Here is a 19,219-nt window from a genome sequence, read left to right as displayed (position 1 = left end):
ACAGCAATATGGGACTCGGAGTCCGTCCCGGACTACAAGACCCGAAGTGCTGCGCGCCTTCCACGGCGCCACGCACAGTTTGCGAGGGTTTCGAGAAGTTTTAATTTTTCTACCACTAGTGTCGGAGACGGAGAAGGCAATGGCACCCCACTCCAGTACTCGTGCCTGGAAAATCCCATGGACGGAGGAGCCTGGTAGGCTGCAGTCCACGGGGTTGCTGAGTCGGACGACTGAGCGACTTCACTTTCACTTTCATGCATTGGAGAAGGACATGGCAACCCACTCCACTGTTCTTGCCTGGAGAATCCCAGGGACAGAGGAGCCTGGTAGGAGGCCGTCTATGGGGTCGCACAGAGTCGGACACCACTGAAGCGACTTAGCAGCAGCAGCAGTGTCGGAGAAGGCGATGGCATCCCACTCCAGTACTCTTGCCTGGAAAATCCCATGGGCGGAGGAGCGTGGTAGGCTGCAGTCCGTGGGGTCGCGAAGAGTCGGACACGACTGAGCGACTTCGCTTTCACCTTTCACTTTCATGCATTGGAGAAGGAAATGGCAACCCACTCCAGTGTTCTTGCCTGGAGAATCCCAGGGACGGGGGAGCCTGGTTGGCTGCCGTCTGTGGGGTCGTACAGAGTCGGACACGACTGAAGCGACTTAGCAGCAGCAGCAGCAGCAGTGCCGAAGCGACTGTTAGTTGAGAACGCTGCAACCTAGCAAACTAAAGCGTGTGGTTTTACAAGCGAACCCCTTGATGTTTGGTGTAAAATATAAACCACTTTTGGACAGTAGTTCACATCCTTGAAAATTTTGAATCTTATTTCTCACCAGATCTCTATAAGGCTTTCTCACCAGATCTTTATAAGGCTTCTAGTTCTTATCGTTGAGATTAAAGTACTTCCCCTTCGAGGCCTTCCCTGACCTCCTAAGCTAGGCTAGGTCCCCCTGGTAGGTGTCATTCATGATACCCTGAACTTCCCCCTTACACTGGCTGCACGAATGGGCGGCTTTAGGGCCGAAACCCTCAATATCCATGAGTACCCTTCCCTCACCCAGCCTCCTCAAAGACACACCGAAACAGGCAAAAAACCTGTTTCTTATTCTTTGAGACAAGTGTTCTAGTTTTGATTTCAGCTAGACTGCTGTCCCCAAACTTGTTCATGTGGAAATTCGGTCTCATGATGATGTTCATCCTACTTTACTGTCATTAATTAGTATCTGTCTTTGTTGGACTTAAAACTCCACTCCCGTTAGTGCAGAAACCTCTGCCCAGTACAGCGCCTAGCATAAGACAGTCAAATCAACATTTGTTGAATAAATGATTAAATAGGTTAATATGTGGGCTTCCCTTGTGGCTCAGCTGATAAAGAATCTGCCTGCAATGCAGGATACCTAGGTTCGATCCCTGGGTTGGGAAGATCTCCTGGAGAAGGGAAAGGCTACCCACTTCAGTATTCTGGCCCGGAGAATTCCATGGACTGTATAATCCATGCAGTTGCAGAGTCTGACAGGACTGAGCCTCAGCGACTTTCACTTTCACTTCTCAGGTGGCTCAGTGGTAAAGAACCTCCCTGCCAATGCAGGAGAGGCGGATTGGGTCCCTGGGTCAGGAAGAATACCTGGAGGAGGAAATACCAACCCACTCCAGTATTCTTGCTGGAAATTCCCACGCATGGGGGAGCCTGGCGTGCTGCATACCATGGGGTCTCAAAGAGTCAGACACCACTGGGGCAACCTAGCACACGCTCATAGGAGCAACTGAGCACGCACACAAATTAATGTTCTTTTCCTCCTTGAAAGAAAATGGAGGTGATCAAGCTTTCATCTTTTTTCTTCACATCACGTTCATGGGGTTTTTCCATCTCCCCCTTACTCTACATTTCCTTGTTCAATTAGAATCTAAACAGAATGTCTACCAAAAGGTGACCTTTCCCCCCTTACTTGGAATTCAAATATCCTTCTAATCAGAAGAAAAGGAGAAAGGAAACGAGTCTACTGCACTCCGCCCCAGAAAGCAGGAGTCTGCATTTATATAACAGTTTTGCTGAGTCCGGAGAAGGCAATGGCACCCCACTCCAGTACTCTTGCCTGGAAAATCCCATGGGCGGAGGAGCGTGGTAGGCTGCAGTCCATGGGGTCGCGAGAGTCGGACACGACTGAGCGACTTCACTTTCACCTTTCACTTTCATGCATTGAAGAAGGAAATGGCAACCCACTCCAGTGTTCTTGCCTGGAGAATCCCAGAGACGGGGAGCCTGGTGGGCTGCGTCTATGGGGTCGCACAGAGTCGGACACGACTGAAGCGACTTAGCAGCAGCAACATCAGTTTGCTGAGTCAGGTACCGTACAGAGTACGGTAGATAACTGGGGGTCTACAGAAATATTCTAGAACCCGTAGTGGGTTCTAGAGAACTGCCATGTAAGAAGAACCCAGCCCAACAATATCATAAGAGTTTTGCTGAAAGACCCATGAGACGGGCGAAGGGGGCAGTTCTTCTCGAGACATTTTTTGGTTGGGTGTCCAAAAATTCATCTATTCACTCTCTCCTGAAGTACATTAGTTTGTTTTAGATAATTTCAGTGATAGAAACTTAGTTGTAATAGTATTACTTATTATTGAGTGCTTATTCCCCAGTTCTACAAATCTTAAGTCTTTGATTAATATTATTTAATCCTCTCTTTGAAAAGCATGCGTGGGGGGACTTTCCTGGTAGTCCAGTAGCTAAGTCTCCATGCTCCCAGTGCAGGGGTCCTGGATTCTATCCCTGGTCAGGGAACTAGATCCTACGTCCACATGTGGCAACTAAGACCCCCACATAGCCAAATAAATACATTTTTTCTTATTTAAAAATTGTCACATTGCTATCTTAAAAGCAAAGTTATTTAATCCTGATATCAACCTTGGGAGGTGGAATTGCTATTTCCATTTTGCAGAAAAGTCTCAGAAGCTGCAGATCGTGTCCAATGGCATTAAGCAAGAAAGTGTTGGAATCAAGATTTGATGTTATTTCTAACGCTAAAGCCATAGTTCTGCCTGCATAAAATGCTGTTATCCCCAGTTCCTCATACTGAGCTGAATCTGCTTCCCCATGGAAATGCCACCTATTTCCTTCCTTCTGGCTTCTGTAGCAGCACAGTTCTCTTCTCTAACTTAATTCCTCTTTCATATTATACTTCTAGTATTGAAATTCAGCCTTCATGTTCCTTAAGGTCTCTCCTTTCTAAGCTCAACGTCACAGTTTTCTTGTACTGTATATCACAGGACAGCAGTTTCAGATCTAGCGCATCTAGTTTGTTAAATTCTGCCTCTTAGAAGCATATTTCAGAATAGAGGAGCCGTCACAGCCCTGGTGCTCTACGTCTCTCCTGAGTTAAAGGAGTCAAAGGTCACCTTCTCTTTTTAGGTGCCAGAGCACAGGCTAGTTTATGCTAATCTGCAATCAATTAAGAGCTCTCTTGTTAATCATCTGTTCTGGAGTTCTGCCAGGGATGGATGTCAAACTCTCAAGCCTCCAAGCTTCTGCATTAACAAAACCTTTTTTTGAAAGTCTTTTGGGATTAAATGGATTTAATTCTTTTCTTTTCCCATAAGAATGATGACATTTCAAACTATTCAGACCTGCAGCGTTTCTTTTCTTTCTAAGAGTAATGGCAACTCAGTCATAATGCTCTTGCTTGAGACAACATTTGAAGTGACACTGCTCCAGCAGGAAGTATATCTGTCACACGAAATTCCCAAAATCACAAGGAATGTGAGGAAAGGAGGAAGTGTGATGTTACAAAACAGAACAAGGACTTGGTATCAGGCTGAACTGGATTCAATTCTGTTTCTGTTATTTGCCTGCTGTGTAACTTTGGACAAGCTGCTTAGCTTCTCTGAGCATCAGCTTCCATAAAAATATAAAATACCAAAATATTATTTAAGACCTAACACGCAGCATTTCTGTAGGATTAATAGTAATGTGTAAAGGGAATGGGGATTGGCACATAACTGGCCCTCAGTACACAGTAGTTATTTTAAGTACAATAGATAGCTGCTTTTGAGATATGACTTAAGGAGTGAAGGAAATATAGGACTTTAAAAATATTTTCTTCTGCACTATCTGAAATTCTTTTTCTCCACAATTTTTAAAATATATAAAACTTTAAAAATATTAGATACATTCATATTGTTGTGTGACCATTGCCACCATTTATCTCCATAACTTTTTCATCCTCTGAAACTGAAACTATACCCATTAAACGATAACCCCTCATTCCTCCCTTCCTCCAGGCCCTGTAATCACTATTCTACTTTCTGTCTCTACGATTTTGATTACTCTAAGTACTCCTCATATAAATGCAATCGTACAGTATTTATCTTTTTGTGACTGGCTTATTTCATTAGACATAAAGTTCTGAAATTCTCCAAGCCAGGCTTCAGCAATATGTGAACTGTGAACTTCCAGATGTTCAAGCTGGTTTTAGAAAAGGCAGAGGAACCAGAGATCGAATTGTCAACATCTGCTGGATCATCGAAACAGCAAGAGAGGTCCAGAAAAATATCTATTTCTGCTTTATTGACTATGCCAAAGCCTTTGACTGTGTGGATCACAATAAACTGTGGAAAATTCTGAAAGAGATGGGAATACCAGACCACCTGACCTGCCTCTTGAGAAACCTATATGTAGGTCAGGAAGCAACAGTTAGAACTGGACATGGAACAACAGACTGGTTTCAAATAGGAAAAGGGGTGAGTCAAGGCTGTCTATTGTCACCCTGCTTATTTAGCTTCTATGCAGAGTACATCATGAGAAACGCTGGGCTGGAGGAAGCACAGGCTGGAATCAAGATTGCCATGAGAAATATCAATAACCTCACATATGCAGATAACACTACCAGTTATGGCAGAAAGCAAAAAAGAACTAAAGAGCGTCTTGATGAAAGTGAAAGAGGAGAGGGAAAAGGTGGCTTAAAACTCAACATTCAGAAAACTAAGATCATGGCATCCCATTCCATCACTTCATGGTAAATAGATGGGGAAACAGTGGAAACAGTGGCTGACTTTACTTTTGGGGGCTCCAAAATCACTGCAGATGGTGATTGCAGCCATGAAATTAAAAGACGCTTACTCCTTGGAAGGAAAGTTATAACCAACCTAGACAGCATATTCAAAAGTAGAGACATTACTTTGCCAACAAAGGTCCGTCTAGTCAAGGCTATGGTTTTTCCAGTGGTCATGTATGAATGTGAAAGTTGGACTATAAAGAAAGCTGAGTGCTGAAGAGTTGATGCTTTTACTGTGGTGCTGTAGAAGACTCTTGAGAGTCCCTTGGACTGCAAAGAGATCCAACCAGTCCATCCTAAAGGAGATCAGTCCTGGGTGTTCATTGGAAGAACTGATGTTGAGGCTGAAATTCCAATACTTTGGCCACCTGATGCAAAGAGCTGACTCATTTGAAAAGACCCTGATGCTGGGAAACATTGCAGGCAGAAGAAGGGGACGACAGAGGATGAGATGGTTGGATGGCATCACCAACTCAACGGACATGGGTTTGGGTGGACTCTGGGAGTTGGCCTGGCGTGCTGAGGTTCATGGGGTCACAGAATCGGACACGACTGAGCGACTGAACTGGAATGTTCTCAAGGTTCATATGGACATATGTTGCACCATATGTCAAAATTTCCTTCTTTTTAACACTGAATAATGTCCCATTGTTTGTATATATCAAATTTTGCTTATCCATTTTTCTGTTGTCAGACACTTGAGTTGCTTCCAGGTTTTATGGTATACAGCTATCTTTCTAGACCCTGTTTTCAATTATTTTGGTTACATAGTCAGAAGTGGAATTGCTGGATATTAGTAATTCCATTTTTAATTTTTTAGGAAGTCCACACTATTTTTCCAGCGGCTGCACCAATTTACATTCCCACCAACTGTGCCCAGGTGTTTGAATTTCTCCACACCTTCATGGTTTGTTGTCTTGGTTTTTGTTTTGCTTTAATAGCAGCCATCCTAATGGTGTGTGAGATTCTTTGTTTCATTTCGACTACTTCTTGAAATTCTATTGTTAAATATTTTTATTCATTTGGGGTTAACCAGCATTCTCTTTTAAAAGGCAAATATACTTAACAGCTATCTCTCTTATCTCCTCTGGTCAGACTGATTCTCAGTGACTTGCTGGTAGTAACTGGACTTAATTACCTATACTTCTCAAATCACACACCCAGAGCCCTGATGTGACTGGTTTTTCTTAAGGGATCAATACTTAGAGTACCATGACTTGCCTGCATTTCAAGTACAATAAGGATTCACCCCATTATCCAGTGTTAGAAATTAATGTTGAAAAAAAATAAGACAGATGGAGCACTGCCTGTTTGTGAAAATTATTTGATTAATTTATTTAAAAATATTTATTGAGTAATACATGGTGCAGTGATGTCAAGCTCTTATATTTTTTAGAATTTCAAGCTCCAGAAGGCCAAGGTATTTTCCTGTTTGGCTTACTGCTTTACTTTTAAAGCCTGAGACAGTGCCTAGACTATCTAAAGGGCTCAGTGTTTGTTATGAATGAGTGGATACATTCTACAGATATATTCTATGGTTCTCCAAATATAGTCCACACACTCTGGGAGTGCCTAAGATGGTTTCAGGGAGTCTGCATGGTCAAAACTACTTTAATAATAATATTAAGACAATATTTGGTCTTTTGCATTGTGTTTGTATTGTACAAAGCCAGATGAAACTGCTGGCATCTTAGCATGAATCAAGGCAGTGTGGCACCAACTTGTACTATATTTATATTCTTCACTGCTACAATGCAATAAAACAACTTAAGGGTCCACTTTCACTTAAGAGTGTCCATGATGAAGCAGTACAAATGATTAATTTTATGAAATCTCTCCTATCTTTTTAATGTTCTGTGTGATAAATGTGACATATACATAGAGCAGCTCTGCTAATTACTGAAGTCTATAGTTGTGCAATTGTCTGAGAGGTGTGAATTGAACTAGCTGCCTTTTTTCATTAAATACCTTTTTTTTTTTTTTAAGAATAACAAAAACTATGGTCATTCAACTTGGATATTTGGGCAAAATGGACCTGTCCCTTCAAGGAAAATGACTGAAAGAACGTATTTCTGCCAGTGACAAAATCTGAGCTTTCAAGCATAAATCATACTTTTGGAAATTGTGCTGAAGTAGAGCAGAATGTGCCACCCACAAATATGGTACACTGGCTTGTGGATTATTTTGAGCTGAAGGCAGTAACACTCAGCAGGCTTAGGAAAAACTTTTCCCTAGTTGGATGGCATTACTGACTCAATAAACATGAGTTTGAGCAAACTCTGGTAGATAGTGGAGGACAGGAAAGCATGGTGTGCTGCAGTTCATGGGGTTGCAAAGAGTTGGACACGACTTAGCGACTGAGCATTAACAACTACCCAACAGAATTTAGATAGGAGGCCTGTATTAAAAAAGAGCTCCTACCAGAGATAACTTTTTTTTTTAACCTGATAGACTTTTTCAGCAAGACTGGGTAAACTTCTAATTACCAAATATCTACTCTCTTTCTAGTACTGTGAATTGCCCTCCTTTTTTGAAGCTCCAAGCCCCTATTGTAGTCTTCGTCTCAGGATGGCAAAGAAGTCTCCATTGCCTAACTTGCCCTTGGGTCTCATTTTGATGGGTTTCCCCTAAGTACGAAGTTGGTTTTTCTCCCATTACTTTGTCTTCAGTTCAGTTCAGTTCAGTGGCTCAGTCGTGTCAGACTCTTTGCAACCCCATGAATCGCAGCACGCCAGGCCTCCCTGTCCATCACCAACTCCCGGAGTTCACGCAAACTCACATCCATCGAGTCAGTGATGCCATCCAGCCATCTCATCCTCTGTCGTCCCCTTCTCCTCCTGCCCCCAATCCCTCCCAGCATCAGAGTCTTTTCCAATGAGTCAACGCTTCGCATGAGGTGGCCAAAGTACTGGAGTTTCAGCTTTAGCATCATTCCTTCCAATGAACATCCAGGACTGATCTCCTCTAGAATGGACTGGTTGGGTCTCCTTGCAGTCCAAGGGACTCTCAAGAGTCTTCTCTAATACCACAGTTCAAAAGCATCAATTCTTCGGCGCTCAGCTTTCTTCACAGTCCAACTCTCACATCCATACGTGACTACTGGAAAAACCATAGCCTTGACTAGATGAACCTTTGTTGGCAAAGTAATGTCTCTGCTTTTGAATATGCCGTCATGTCCGACTCTGTGCGACCCCATAGATGGCAGCCCATCAGGCTCCCCCATCCCTGGGATTCTCCAGGCAAGAACACTGGAGTGGGTTGCCATTTCCTTCTCCATTGAATATGCTAGTTCAGTTTAATTAGTAGACCAGGAAAAGAACATAGTAACAAAGGGAAAACTTTTCTGCTCTACAGGAAAATGCTGTATCCACCAGTGAGCTTGATGGCTTCACAAGATTGATGAGATTACTGATGATTTGAATAAATGTGGTTTTTAAAATGCTGAATAATGAAATGCATCAATATTTGGAAGATCTGGGGGACTTTCCTGGTGGTTCAGTGGTTACGACTTTGAGCTTCAAATGCAAGGGGTGTGGGTTCGATCCCTGGTTGGGGAACTAAAATCTCACATGCCTCCTGGCGTGGCCAAGAAAAATAAAACATATTTGGAAGATCTGCATAACTCAGGAATATTTTCCAAATGGTTTCAGATTTCCCATTGCAACTAACTTTTAAGGAACTACCATTTGTTGAGTTTTGCTAGTAACAAATAAGAGTATTCAGAAGCCCTGCTTGGGCCAGCACTGAGCTGCTATAAAGCTGGCCAGGCAGCTCTGGCTATCAACATGCACCCTGCCAGAGCATCTTGCTTTGTCTCTGCCCCTGATCAAGAATTAAGCTCTCCCCTGTGTTATGATGGAAGAAGCAAGGAAGACCCGCCTTCTAAATGCAGAGCCCTGTCAAGACTGAATGGAACTCCTGCTGTGTTCTTTTCACCTATTTCGAAGGGGACATTAGCAGCATACACTTTCTCAGAACACTTCTCCAGAGCTCTGGGCAATGTCAAGAGCCCCCAACCAGCCAGAGCAGAGAGATGATCCTGAGGAATGTTAAGAAAATCTACTTCCCCACTGATGGTGGACCTGCCAGTACCAGCTTTGAAGTTGGAAAAAGCCAGTCTCCAGAGAGAAGAAAAGATCTGTCCTTTTACTGAAAACTTTGGTGTGAAGTTCTTTTCCAAATCTGTTTGTGATTTTCTACTGTGAATCCACAGAGACTAGAGGCATCACTGTCCTTTTCTCTTTCTGCCACAAAAGAGGGTTGAGTCCAGAGCAAGTTTCTGTTCTCTCTGAAATTCTATATTTCTCTTCCTTGGCACCTATGCCCCATGCCAGGGTTTGTTTGTCTGTTTTTAACTTGTACAGTGAATCCCGAGCATATAAGATGGTTAAAAGAGCTGTTCAGGGACTTCCCCTGGTGGTCCAGTGGTTAGGATTTTGTGCTCCCAATGCAGAGGGCATGGGTTCGATCCCTGGTTGGGGAACTTAGATCCCACTTGCTCTGTGGCAGGGTCAAAAGAAAATAAAGAGCTGTTCAGGAATGGGGAGCATAGAGGCTCATATGCCCTCACCCACTGCCCTCCTTAGAAATCAGGCATCTTACTCTCCATCAGTGGTGTCTTCCATATCGAGACTAACCACATGGTACCATATGGGATTGTCCCACTACAATTCCAGCCTGATGCTTTCTAGCCTTAACCTGGTCAACTTCCCTCTTGTCTCTACCAAAAGCAAAATAGAAGTAGGGTGGGGGGCAAGATCCATTAAGAGTGTATGGAGGCTGGGCACTCCCTGCATCCTTCAAGTTTGGAAGGAAGCTGAAAAATGTCTCTAGCTGGCCCTGATAAATGAGATAACTTTCACTTGGAAAATTTGATCCCTCAATTTCAAAAAATGATCCCAAATGAAATGGTTGAGCAATCTGAGAAGTAACTTCTTGCAAGTTAGTAAGCAAACTGCCTCATCCCAAGCAGGTCGTACACTCAGTTCTGTATCCAAAACATTCCTCAGAAGAGCTCCATGACTTCCTGGCTGCCCTTCCTCTGAGGAGGAGGACCCTGGCATCCCAACCTCCACAGGTGCTCATTCTTACTGGACAGCCTTCTGCAGGTTGCCATCACCACTGGAACCTTTGCTGTAGCTCTTCCACCATTAGCAACATCTGGGAAATAGTAACTTTCTTTTCAGCACAGAACCATTGGGGCCACCTGTGCAGATACCACGGCATCTTACACAAATTGGAGGTAAGAGGCATGGCTGGGTCCAAGACTTGGCAGCAGGACTTCCCTTCAGATTGTTCCAGAAAAAGTTATGAATTTCTCCAAAGTCCTTCATCTCTCCAGTGTGGGAAGCAGCCTGGTGTCCAGTGTGAGCTCTGTATTTACCAACCCCGGAGACCCCCTGCTGTCAACAATCCCCATGCACACCCCACCTGCTCCCATGTAACAGCTCAGAGAGTGAGTAATAAGACATTTTTGGATTAAAATTAAAAAAGTATCCACAATTATCAGAGAAGGCTAAAGATAATTCTCCCTTTTCTAGGTGTGTTATCTGCATGAGACCAGATTTTCTGGGTTTCCTTGTCCAAAAAACAGTACAACGAATGAATGGGGAAGCACATGGGAATTTACAAAACTGTAATATAATGCCACTCTGCTCAGAGGGTCTCCCTAGGTGTCACAGTGGTAAAGAATCCGCTTGCCAATGCAAAAGCCACAGGTGACACGGGTTCTAGTCAAGGGCCAGGAAGATCCCCTGGAGGAGGAAACGGCAACCCCTTCTACTAACCTTGCTGGGAGAATCCCATGCAAGGAGGAACCTGGAGGGCTACAGTCCAAGGGGTTGCAAAGAATCAGACATGACTGAAGTGACTGAGCACCCATTCAATAATTTTTTTAAGTGTAGTTATATTTCATGAAATATATTATGTCCACATGTAATGGTTTATTATTAGCTCTGTGAAAGTTGCTCAGTCGGGTCCGACTCTTTTCCACCCCATGGACTATATAGTCCATGGAAGTCTCCAGGCCAGAACACTGGAGTGGGTAGCCTTTCCCTTCTCCAGGGGATCTTCCCAACACAGTGATTGAATCTAGGTCTCCTGCATTGCAGGCAGATTCTTTACCAGGGAAGCCTCATTATTAGCTTTGTGTGCTGTGCTTATTCGCTCAGTCGTGTCTGACTCTTTGTGACCCCATGGACTATAGCCCGCCAGGCTTCTCTATCCATGGGGATTCTCCAGGCCAGAATACTGGAGTGGGTTGCCGTGCTCTCTTCCAAGGTATCTTCCCAACCCAGGGATTGAACCCAGGTCTCCCGCATTGCAGGCAGATTCTTCACCATCTGAGCCACCAGGAAAGTCCATTATTAGCTTTAGGTGAATTAATAAATGCTTTTAAATTTCTCTATTTAAATTTCCAATCCAGTGAACATCCCACATAAACAAAACCTCTTTGGGAGTCCACAATCATTTGTAAGAATGTAAAGGGATCCTGAGACAAAAATGTTTGACAAAAGTTGCTTTAAGTGCACCTTACGTTCTGAGCTATCTCCACCTTATAGAAGAGGAAAGTAAGACAAAGATTTAAGGCCAGTTTAGGGCCACATAGTTACTGTAGTGCTTGCTGGGTATTGTGCCCAGATCTTCTAACTCCAGAGCTTGTATTTGTGACTGTAACTTTTCCCTTGAAATTAACCTTTGCTAAGACATTTTAAAAGTATTTTAAAAAAAACAATCTTCATCATAGTCAACGGATTCTTCCTTCTTTACTGACTAGCTGCGCGATCCTTCCTTATGTTTGTCTCTCAAGTGAACGAACTTGCAGTGTTTGCAGGACTGTCCGCAGTTCGGCTTTCGCTAGGACAATCGAGTTTTCGAATCTGAGTGGGCGACCCCTTGATAATTCCGCCGGGGAACAGAAACTTACAGGGTTCAAACGGGCACTCTCTCCAGACTGAGAGAGGCTCCCACGTTCCTGATTCTCCCACGCTCAGCACCGCTGACTAACCTTTCACACCTCCCGGCTCCTGGACCCACTTTGGGACATTCAGGGACGCTTCTTGGCTACTGATTGGCTGCGCTTAACAACAATGGGCGGGACGCGGCTCCGGATTGGACGTCAGAACCCCTTCTCCTCCCCTCGCCCTCATCCCCCAAGCAGCGCCCCAAGAGAGAGGTGCGGGATCTAGATTCCTGCCGGGGCCTGGGCGGTGCGGACCGCGCCGCCGCGAGAGGTGCTTGTCACTAAGAGCCAGGGCCTGCGGGGGCGGGGCGCCCTGGGCACCAGGGATTGGCGTGCCTGCAGCCTTCTCCCGTCGTGCACCGGGGCGCCGGCCGCTCACCCGGAAGGAGAAGCCGGGACTGTTACTATATGGTGGGGCGCTGGCGGTGTCGCTGTGGGGAGTGGGCGCTGCTCTCAGGCGAGGGGGCGTGGACAGGTTCGCGGGCTGTGGATGCTACTCTGTGGTAAGGGCCGTGGGTTTGAGCGTCAGCAGTGGTGCTTGAGGTGGGAACCTTGCTGGACATCCTAGGAAAGGAGCAGCCTCACCTCCCGGGATGAAGACGGGTGCTTGGTCCGGATCCAAGGAAGGAAACCTGGCTTTCCATTTGGTTTTATAAAATATATAAAGCATCTTTCCTTCCCACTCCCCAAGCTTAGTAGGCAAAGGGGAATAAGGACCACGTCGTCCTTTGGCTCCTCGTTCGTAAGGAATACAGGAGTTTGCTACGTTGACCCAAACGCTGGGACTAGGAGTAATGGCAAGTATTCTACGGGGACACAGGAGGCTCTTGCGCTAGATTGTGGTGCCTTTGTTACTTAGCTGCAAGTAGAAGGAGTGGCAAGTTACAGATGAACAGAAGGATAGAGCAGAGCTGCTTGGCTGAGAACAGGCAGATGCTGGTCAGACCTGGGGAGCTACTTCTGCTACTTGTGGGTGTTTCAAAAGGAGAGCTTTTTGAGTTGCTATCCGGCACCAAGGGCTGAAGAATGAGCAAGAAGGGATGGGAGTCTTGGCGGCTTATATACTTTGATCACCGGATTTTTTCTTTTTTCGGATTTGTTTTTGTAACGTGCCTTTTGAAGTTTTAGAAAGTATTGAAGTATTAGTTTAAATGGGAGTGAAAATTGTGGAGCTAAAGCCTTGGAACAGTGTCTAACAATTCCTGCCTGGAATTGTTTAGACACTGGAAAGCCTTACAGGCTACTTTATAAATAGCAAACAACTGGATTTTCCCCGGAGATACTGGTGCTGGTACAGGTGGAGAAAATAAACTTCAGACGTGATTGAAAGGGCCCAGGAAATGTAGTTAGCGCTGCATAAGTAGCTGAGAGGGCCACTGACTCTATCCTTAGTTGGGTGACACACGGATCCATCTTCCAGATCATAGAGCTAAAATTAAGAACTTCCTCTTTTTCCTCCAAGGGCAGAAATGCTTCATTTCCTGCTGAGGAGTGGGGTCTACAGGGAGGAAGCTGATGGAGGATAGTAGTTGCTAGAAATTATTCCTTAAAGTCTAGGTTTTTGTGTTTGTCCAGTGTTTTTAAGGAAAGTTACATTGGAAGCTTTCTAAGTGCCCTTTAACCTTAGGGTTAGTGAAGTTGCTCAGTCGTGTCCAACTCTTTGCAACCCCATGGACTGTAGCCCACCAGGCTCTTCCATCCATGGAATTTTCTAGGCAAGAGTACTGGATTGGGTTGCAATTTCCTTCTCCAAATCTTAGGGTTAAGTGTATAGCATCTTGGGGGTCCTAAGACTTTTCCCCCCCCTCAGATATTTTTTAAGTCAGTTTATAGCTGTTTGTTTCTAAGTGGTGTGAGTCCCAAAAGAAAGGAGAGACACTTGTTCTCAGAGCCCTTGGCTCACTCTTCTTGAGCCTAAGAGTGATGACCATTTAGTTACTGAAATATGGTCCTGAATTTGGCAAACTTTTCAAGGCCCTGGAGATTCGTGAGCGTCACTTAGTGTGTGGATTTCCTTATTGTCATCTTTCTTGCCCTTACTTTTGTGGAAAGACACTTCAGTGTATTTAATTTTGCTCCTGTGCTGGGAATATACCAAATGCCTGAAATGAGAAGAGAAAAAAATTTTTTGTGTAATCTGAGGAGATTAATTGTTCACAGTGAGTCAGCCTGCTCTCTTCAGCTACAGCCGCTAGCCTGCTTCCATCCAGGATGTAATACATCAGTGGTTACGGAATTGGGATTTCCCACTTTTCAGTTCAGGGCCTTTGTGGTAGTGACTGCATCAGATGAAACGTCAGAATGTCAGCAAGTATATTATTTAGTATGGCACTGCAATCACAGCATTTCCAGTTTGCTGGACTGTATAGCCCAGATTTGTCCTATATCGTGCAGCTTCATCTCTGCATGCAGTGTCTGTGTGTGGAGAGACCTTCTGATGTTCTGGAAAAGATTGGGAAAGCTGTGTGTCCTGCTAATTTTGTGGTGTAGACGAGTTCCTCTCCTCCTGAAATGTTAGCCTTGTGTTAGCACAACATAAAGGAGAAGGAAACTCATTACCTGCTTTTCTAATGGTAAAGCAGAACTAATAAGAGAATGTGTTTAAAATTAATTGTGGGACTGTAAAAATGAGTGGGTGTGTGAATGTGCATGGGGGGAGGACAGGGGGAGCTTAGAGATAGTCCCATTTTCCCAGGAGCCAGGCTGGATCATTTGTTGGCAGTACATATTGGCTGAAGTCAGTTTTCATTTCAAGGTAAATTGGAAAGGGAAATTAAACCTTATTGTTCCGCCCTTAAGAGAGGAGAAGGGGGTGGAGGCAGCAGCCAGAGTGGATGCTGTTGAAGTGGTTCTAGGAGTAACAAGATTAGTGCTGTATTTTAACAGAAGGTGACATCATGGGCCCCTTTGGACTTGAGTAACCCTGTGCCTCAGCCTTCATGGTCCCCTTGTTGGAGTGGGCGATGTTGCTGCGCATGTAAACTGCCACATTGGGGGAAATCAGTGGTTTAGGCTTTAATGAATCTTTGCAAAGGAGCGGAAAACATCCTGAGTCGACCTGTGCGGCTCTGGGGTGCTTGGGCAGAGGTACAAACCGCATGTTGAGAGGAAATGATTAGAACCATTGTCTTGGGTTCTGGAAATGGAATTAGCTAAGAGAAGGTCACAACTGGGCAACCCGCTCAGGTGCCCCTGGAACTCTCCAACTCAGATCTGCCTCTGGGGTCCTGGGTGTGCTTAAGCAAGACAAAGGGAGACGTCTCAGGAGCCTCCGCGTTTGTGGGGTTTTGGTTTTCTCTAGACAGCCAGGAGGGGGCGATGTTAGGCTCAGTTAGAGAGCTGTGCTGTGTTGGGCCAGCAGTTCTCAGGCGAAAGGGTTTTACAGCTCAGCCCGCCAGTTCTGGCCGCCTGAGGTGACATTGTTGACCTGAACTTGTTTTGGCTAGAAGTGGCCCCTGGTTCAGAGTCCCTGCCATGGTCTGAGAAGGGAGGTAAATCCCTCAGGGCTTTTAGCTTGGCCCCCAGCTCATGTGTGTTTCGCGGCTCCCCCAAAATCTCAGCAGGTAAAGAATCCTCTTGCAACAGGAGACGTGGGTTTGATCCCTGGGTTGGGAAGATCCCCTGGAGAGGGGAATGGCAACCTGCTCCAGTGTTCCTGCCTGGAAAACCCCAGGGGCAGAGAAGCCTAATGGGTTACAGTCCAAAGGGTCGCAAAGAGTCTGACATGACTGAGCAACGGTGTGCGGTAGCTCGTGTGGGGGGATTTTTTTGCTTCCTCTTAAATTTTACACAAGAGCAAAAAAGTTGCCTGGATTTCCCCAGGGGGGTCGATTAAAAATTTTCAGGGTTTTGCCCTGGCAAAGAGAGGTGAGAGTAGAGGCATGCTAACAGAGATTGATCCTGAATCTCCTGTCTCTCATCAGATGTTTTCTTCCAATGGGCTTTTGGTGTAGGATGTTGGAGAACCAAGAGCAGGAGGTAAGCATGTGATTTCCGGGAAACATCTGGGTGAAAGCTTGAGGGGCTCTGCAAGAGCCAGATACTGCTCGGTGGTGGTGTTCTGACAGTAATGCCTTAGTGGTTCTGATGTGCTCAAAGTCAAGCGAGAAGAGGGAGATCAGTAGTGAAGGCATGACTGAGAAATGAGGTTCCATTTCCACTAACTTTCTATTCATCGGAAGGTACTAGAATGGAAGCTTCACGAGGACAAGGATTTTTGTGTTTTGTCCTTGTTCTGCCCCCAGTGCCTAAGCACGGTACCTGTCACATAGAGGGTGGTCAATAAATATTTGCTGAATTGAATGAATAAATGAACAAATGAGTGAAAGTTGGCATTGAGTGGAGTACTCTGGCCGCCCGTGTGTTGGAACCACCTTACTATGTGGCTGCTCTGAAGCTGAAGGAGCATTTCTTACCTCTAGGAGGTGATCACTGTGCGTGTTCAGGACCCCCGCGTGCAGAATGAGGGCTCCTGGAATTCTTATGTGGATTATAAGATATTCCTTCATGTAAGTGTATCCGACATTGATATTGGGATCAATATACCTTTCAGGGCTGAGGGCCAGTCCTGAGCAGAACCTGTTTATGGAGGTATTGACAGAAGAAAAGAAAGGAGGAGAGGACAGAGAGCCTGGGGTCTGCCTGAATTGTTTTCAGGCTGCTGGGTGGCACTGTGCTCTGCTTGGATCCCCTTGACTGGGACTGTGGCCTGGTGACTTGAGTCCTTGGTGAGAGGGATGACGGGGATTTTGTGTGAACTTGGGCTTTTCCACCAAACCCATTTCACATGCTTTTTCCTATAGACCAACAGCAAGGCCTTTACCGCCAAGACGTCCTGTGTGCGCCGCCGCTACCGGGAGTTTGTGTGGCTGAGAAAGCAGCTCCAGAGAAATGCGGGTTTAGTGTGAGTTCTCTTACTTCCTTCTTGGGTCCGAGACCGGCTTCTTGGGTTCTTCCTTGGCAACTGGGGTTTACAATCAAGAGAACTTGGCAGCATGACAGGTACTAAGGCCTCTGAGAAATGTGTTCTTAAATTATGTTTTCAAGTCAGTGAAAAAAAGTAATGACAGAGTTCTCATTTCTAATATTTTGACCTAACAAAGCCAAACAAATCTAAAGGACATTTTTCTTTTTTATATGCATAGGGCTAAACAAAGGTACTGCTGGCTGTGTAAATATGCTTCATTGGTTATCAGGAACTTTTTAGCACCTGGACTAATTTGACACATGGTGTTCCTGTCCGTTTGATATGTAAAAATTGTGATTTTTTTTTTTTTCCTTTCTTCTTTTTTGTGTAGAGATCTTTATCCAGAGTTACTACAGACTGAGAGCCTTAGGACAAGCACTGTTGTTCACTCCTCACCTACATGCTGCAGATAAGCCCTAAAACTGGAGGCAGTTTATGACAGTGATTCCAACACAGTGTGGTTACTGAGTGCTGTGGTGACTTTGTTGACAACTTAGCCAATTAGTTAACATGTGGGATTGATGAGGCCACTGTCATGAGTCAGTCAGGCCCTCATAAGCCAGTCGGAACTTCCTCTGAACAGATCCTGTATCCTCTAGTCTGGCCTGCTGTTTTCAAGCATGTGCCTGCCGTGCCTCACAGGAGGGGCTAGGGAGGCTGGAAGAGTTTGTGGATGAGTTGCTGCAACCTGACTACTTTTAGAAAATTCCAAACGTGATCTTTCGGGACTGGAGATGGTAGCCTTAATTTACACACAAGGACCCAGCATCCTCCATGTCTCCATGTCCAAGTTTCTTCCTTTTGAAATAGTAGTTGATGGTGGGAGTGGGTTCTGAAAACGAGAGTCTAGCAGCCTGGAGTTTGTAAGTCCTAGGCTTGGTTCAGATGCCAGCTCTGCTGCTTATTTACGAGCTGTGTGGCATAGGGAGATTTACTCAACTTCTCTATTTCCTTACCATTAAAATGGGTACGCTGACATCTTTCTCACAGGGTTTTGAGGAGGATAAATGAGGTAAGGTTTGTAGACATTTAGCACAGTGCCTGACACCAGGCGTGTCATCAGTTGGTGTTAACCCTCTGCCCTTGCCCTCTTATCAAATGCTATTTGTGTTGATTTGTGTCTCTTTTTAGGGGCTTTCCTTGATCAGGGACTGGAGTGACTGGGATGTTACTTATCTTGGGTATGTGTTACATTGTGTGATCTCACAGGCCTGTACCTGAACTTCCTGGCAAGTCAACCTTCTTTGGCAGCTCAGATGAGTTCATTGAGAAGCGACGACAAGGTCTACAGCACTTCCTTGAAAAGTGAGTGGACTTGGAGGGCTGGCACTTGCCTCTGGGGGTGGCAGGGGTGTGTGCGCTGTGCGGAATGCCCCCCAGGAACACACAGACATGTTTGTGTCAGATGCTCTTGCTCTCAGCACTCACTCACGCCAGAAGGCCTCAGAGGATGGGGCTGGGTCAGCTGCTGTGAGGCTGACGCTCTGCGCTCTTCTGCCTGTGTCTGCCCCAGGGTCCTGCAGAGCGTGGTCCTCCTGTCAGACAGCCAGTTACACCTCTTCCTGCAAAGCCAGCTCTCAGTGCCTGAGATAGAAGCCTGCGTGCAGGGCCGGAGCTCCGTGTCCGTTTCTGACGCCATTCTGCGCTACGCTATGTCCAACTGTGGCTGGGCCCAGGAAGAGAGACGGGGTTCCTCTCACCTGGCTGAAGGAGACCAGCCCAAGAGGTAACTGAATGCTCTTTTCTAAGACACCAGTGGCTAGGATTACTATAACGTGGGCCAGTGAGGTGTCCATTGGTAGGGAAAGTAAGGTCATGGCATTGGTGGCCTTTCAGGAGGGCCCCTGTCATCCCATGCATGAGGGCCTTGGGTCTGTGCTGACTCATCCCTGGGAGATGGCTCTCCTATTGCAAGCTGGGGAGAAAGAAGAAAAGGCTCTCTTATTTGTTGTGTTCTTTATCCTCTCCCCCAACCCCCATTTTCCTTAGATGACAACTTTACTGAGATATATTCATATACGTAAAACTCACCCTTTTATGTACAGCTCAGTAGTTTTTGTTTATTCACGAGGTCATGCAGCCGTCCATCATCACAGTCAGTTTTAGAACATTTTCATCACCCCTGAAGAAACCTTGTACCTATTAGCAGTGACTCCCCACACTCCCCAACCCCAGACCCTAGCCCTTGGTAACCACTGTCTACTTCCCGTGTGTGTGTGTGGCTTTGCCCATTCTGGACATTTCACACA

At 45.5% G+C, this 19,219-nt stretch overlaps 1 protein-coding gene across 9 annotated transcripts in view; it reads left to right on the top strand.

Annotated features, from left to right (window-relative positions):
• Positions 1 to 43: 43 nt before the first annotated feature.
• SNX11 (sorting nexin 11) overlaps positions 44 to 19,219 on the top strand; it is a 32,417-nt gene continuing 13,241 nt past the window's right edge. The window contains exons 1-6 of one of the 9 annotated variants that reach the window (XM_012185973.5): positions 44 to 12,275; positions 15,928 to 15,982; positions 16,426 to 16,512; positions 16,807 to 16,907; positions 18,180 to 18,275; positions 18,484 to 18,696. In XM_012185973.5, the coding sequence (XP_012041363.3) occupies positions 15,941 to 15,982; positions 16,426 to 16,512; positions 16,807 to 16,907; positions 18,180 to 18,275; positions 18,484 to 18,696 (539 nt within the window). In that variant the 5' untranslated portion in view covers positions 44 to 12,275; positions 15,928 to 15,940. Of the gene's footprint in view, positions 12,276 to 12,407; positions 14,760 to 15,927; positions 15,983 to 16,425; positions 16,513 to 16,806; positions 16,908 to 18,179; positions 18,276 to 18,483; positions 18,697 to 19,219 lie in introns of those variants that run through there. The other 8 variants (XM_004012807.6, XM_012185972.4, XM_042255872.2 and 5 more) reach the window with 8 other exon arrangements.

Source organism: Ovis aries, chromosome 11, assembly GCF_016772045.2.
Source record: "Ovis aries strain OAR_USU_Benz2616 breed Rambouillet chromosome 11, ARS-UI_Ramb_v3.0, whole genome shotgun sequence".
Taxonomy (NCBI): Eukaryota; Metazoa; Chordata; class Mammalia; order Artiodactyla; family Bovidae; genus Ovis; species Ovis aries.
The sequence above is the reverse complement of the archived record's forward strand: the minus strand, read 5'-3'. Positions and strand labels throughout refer to the sequence as shown.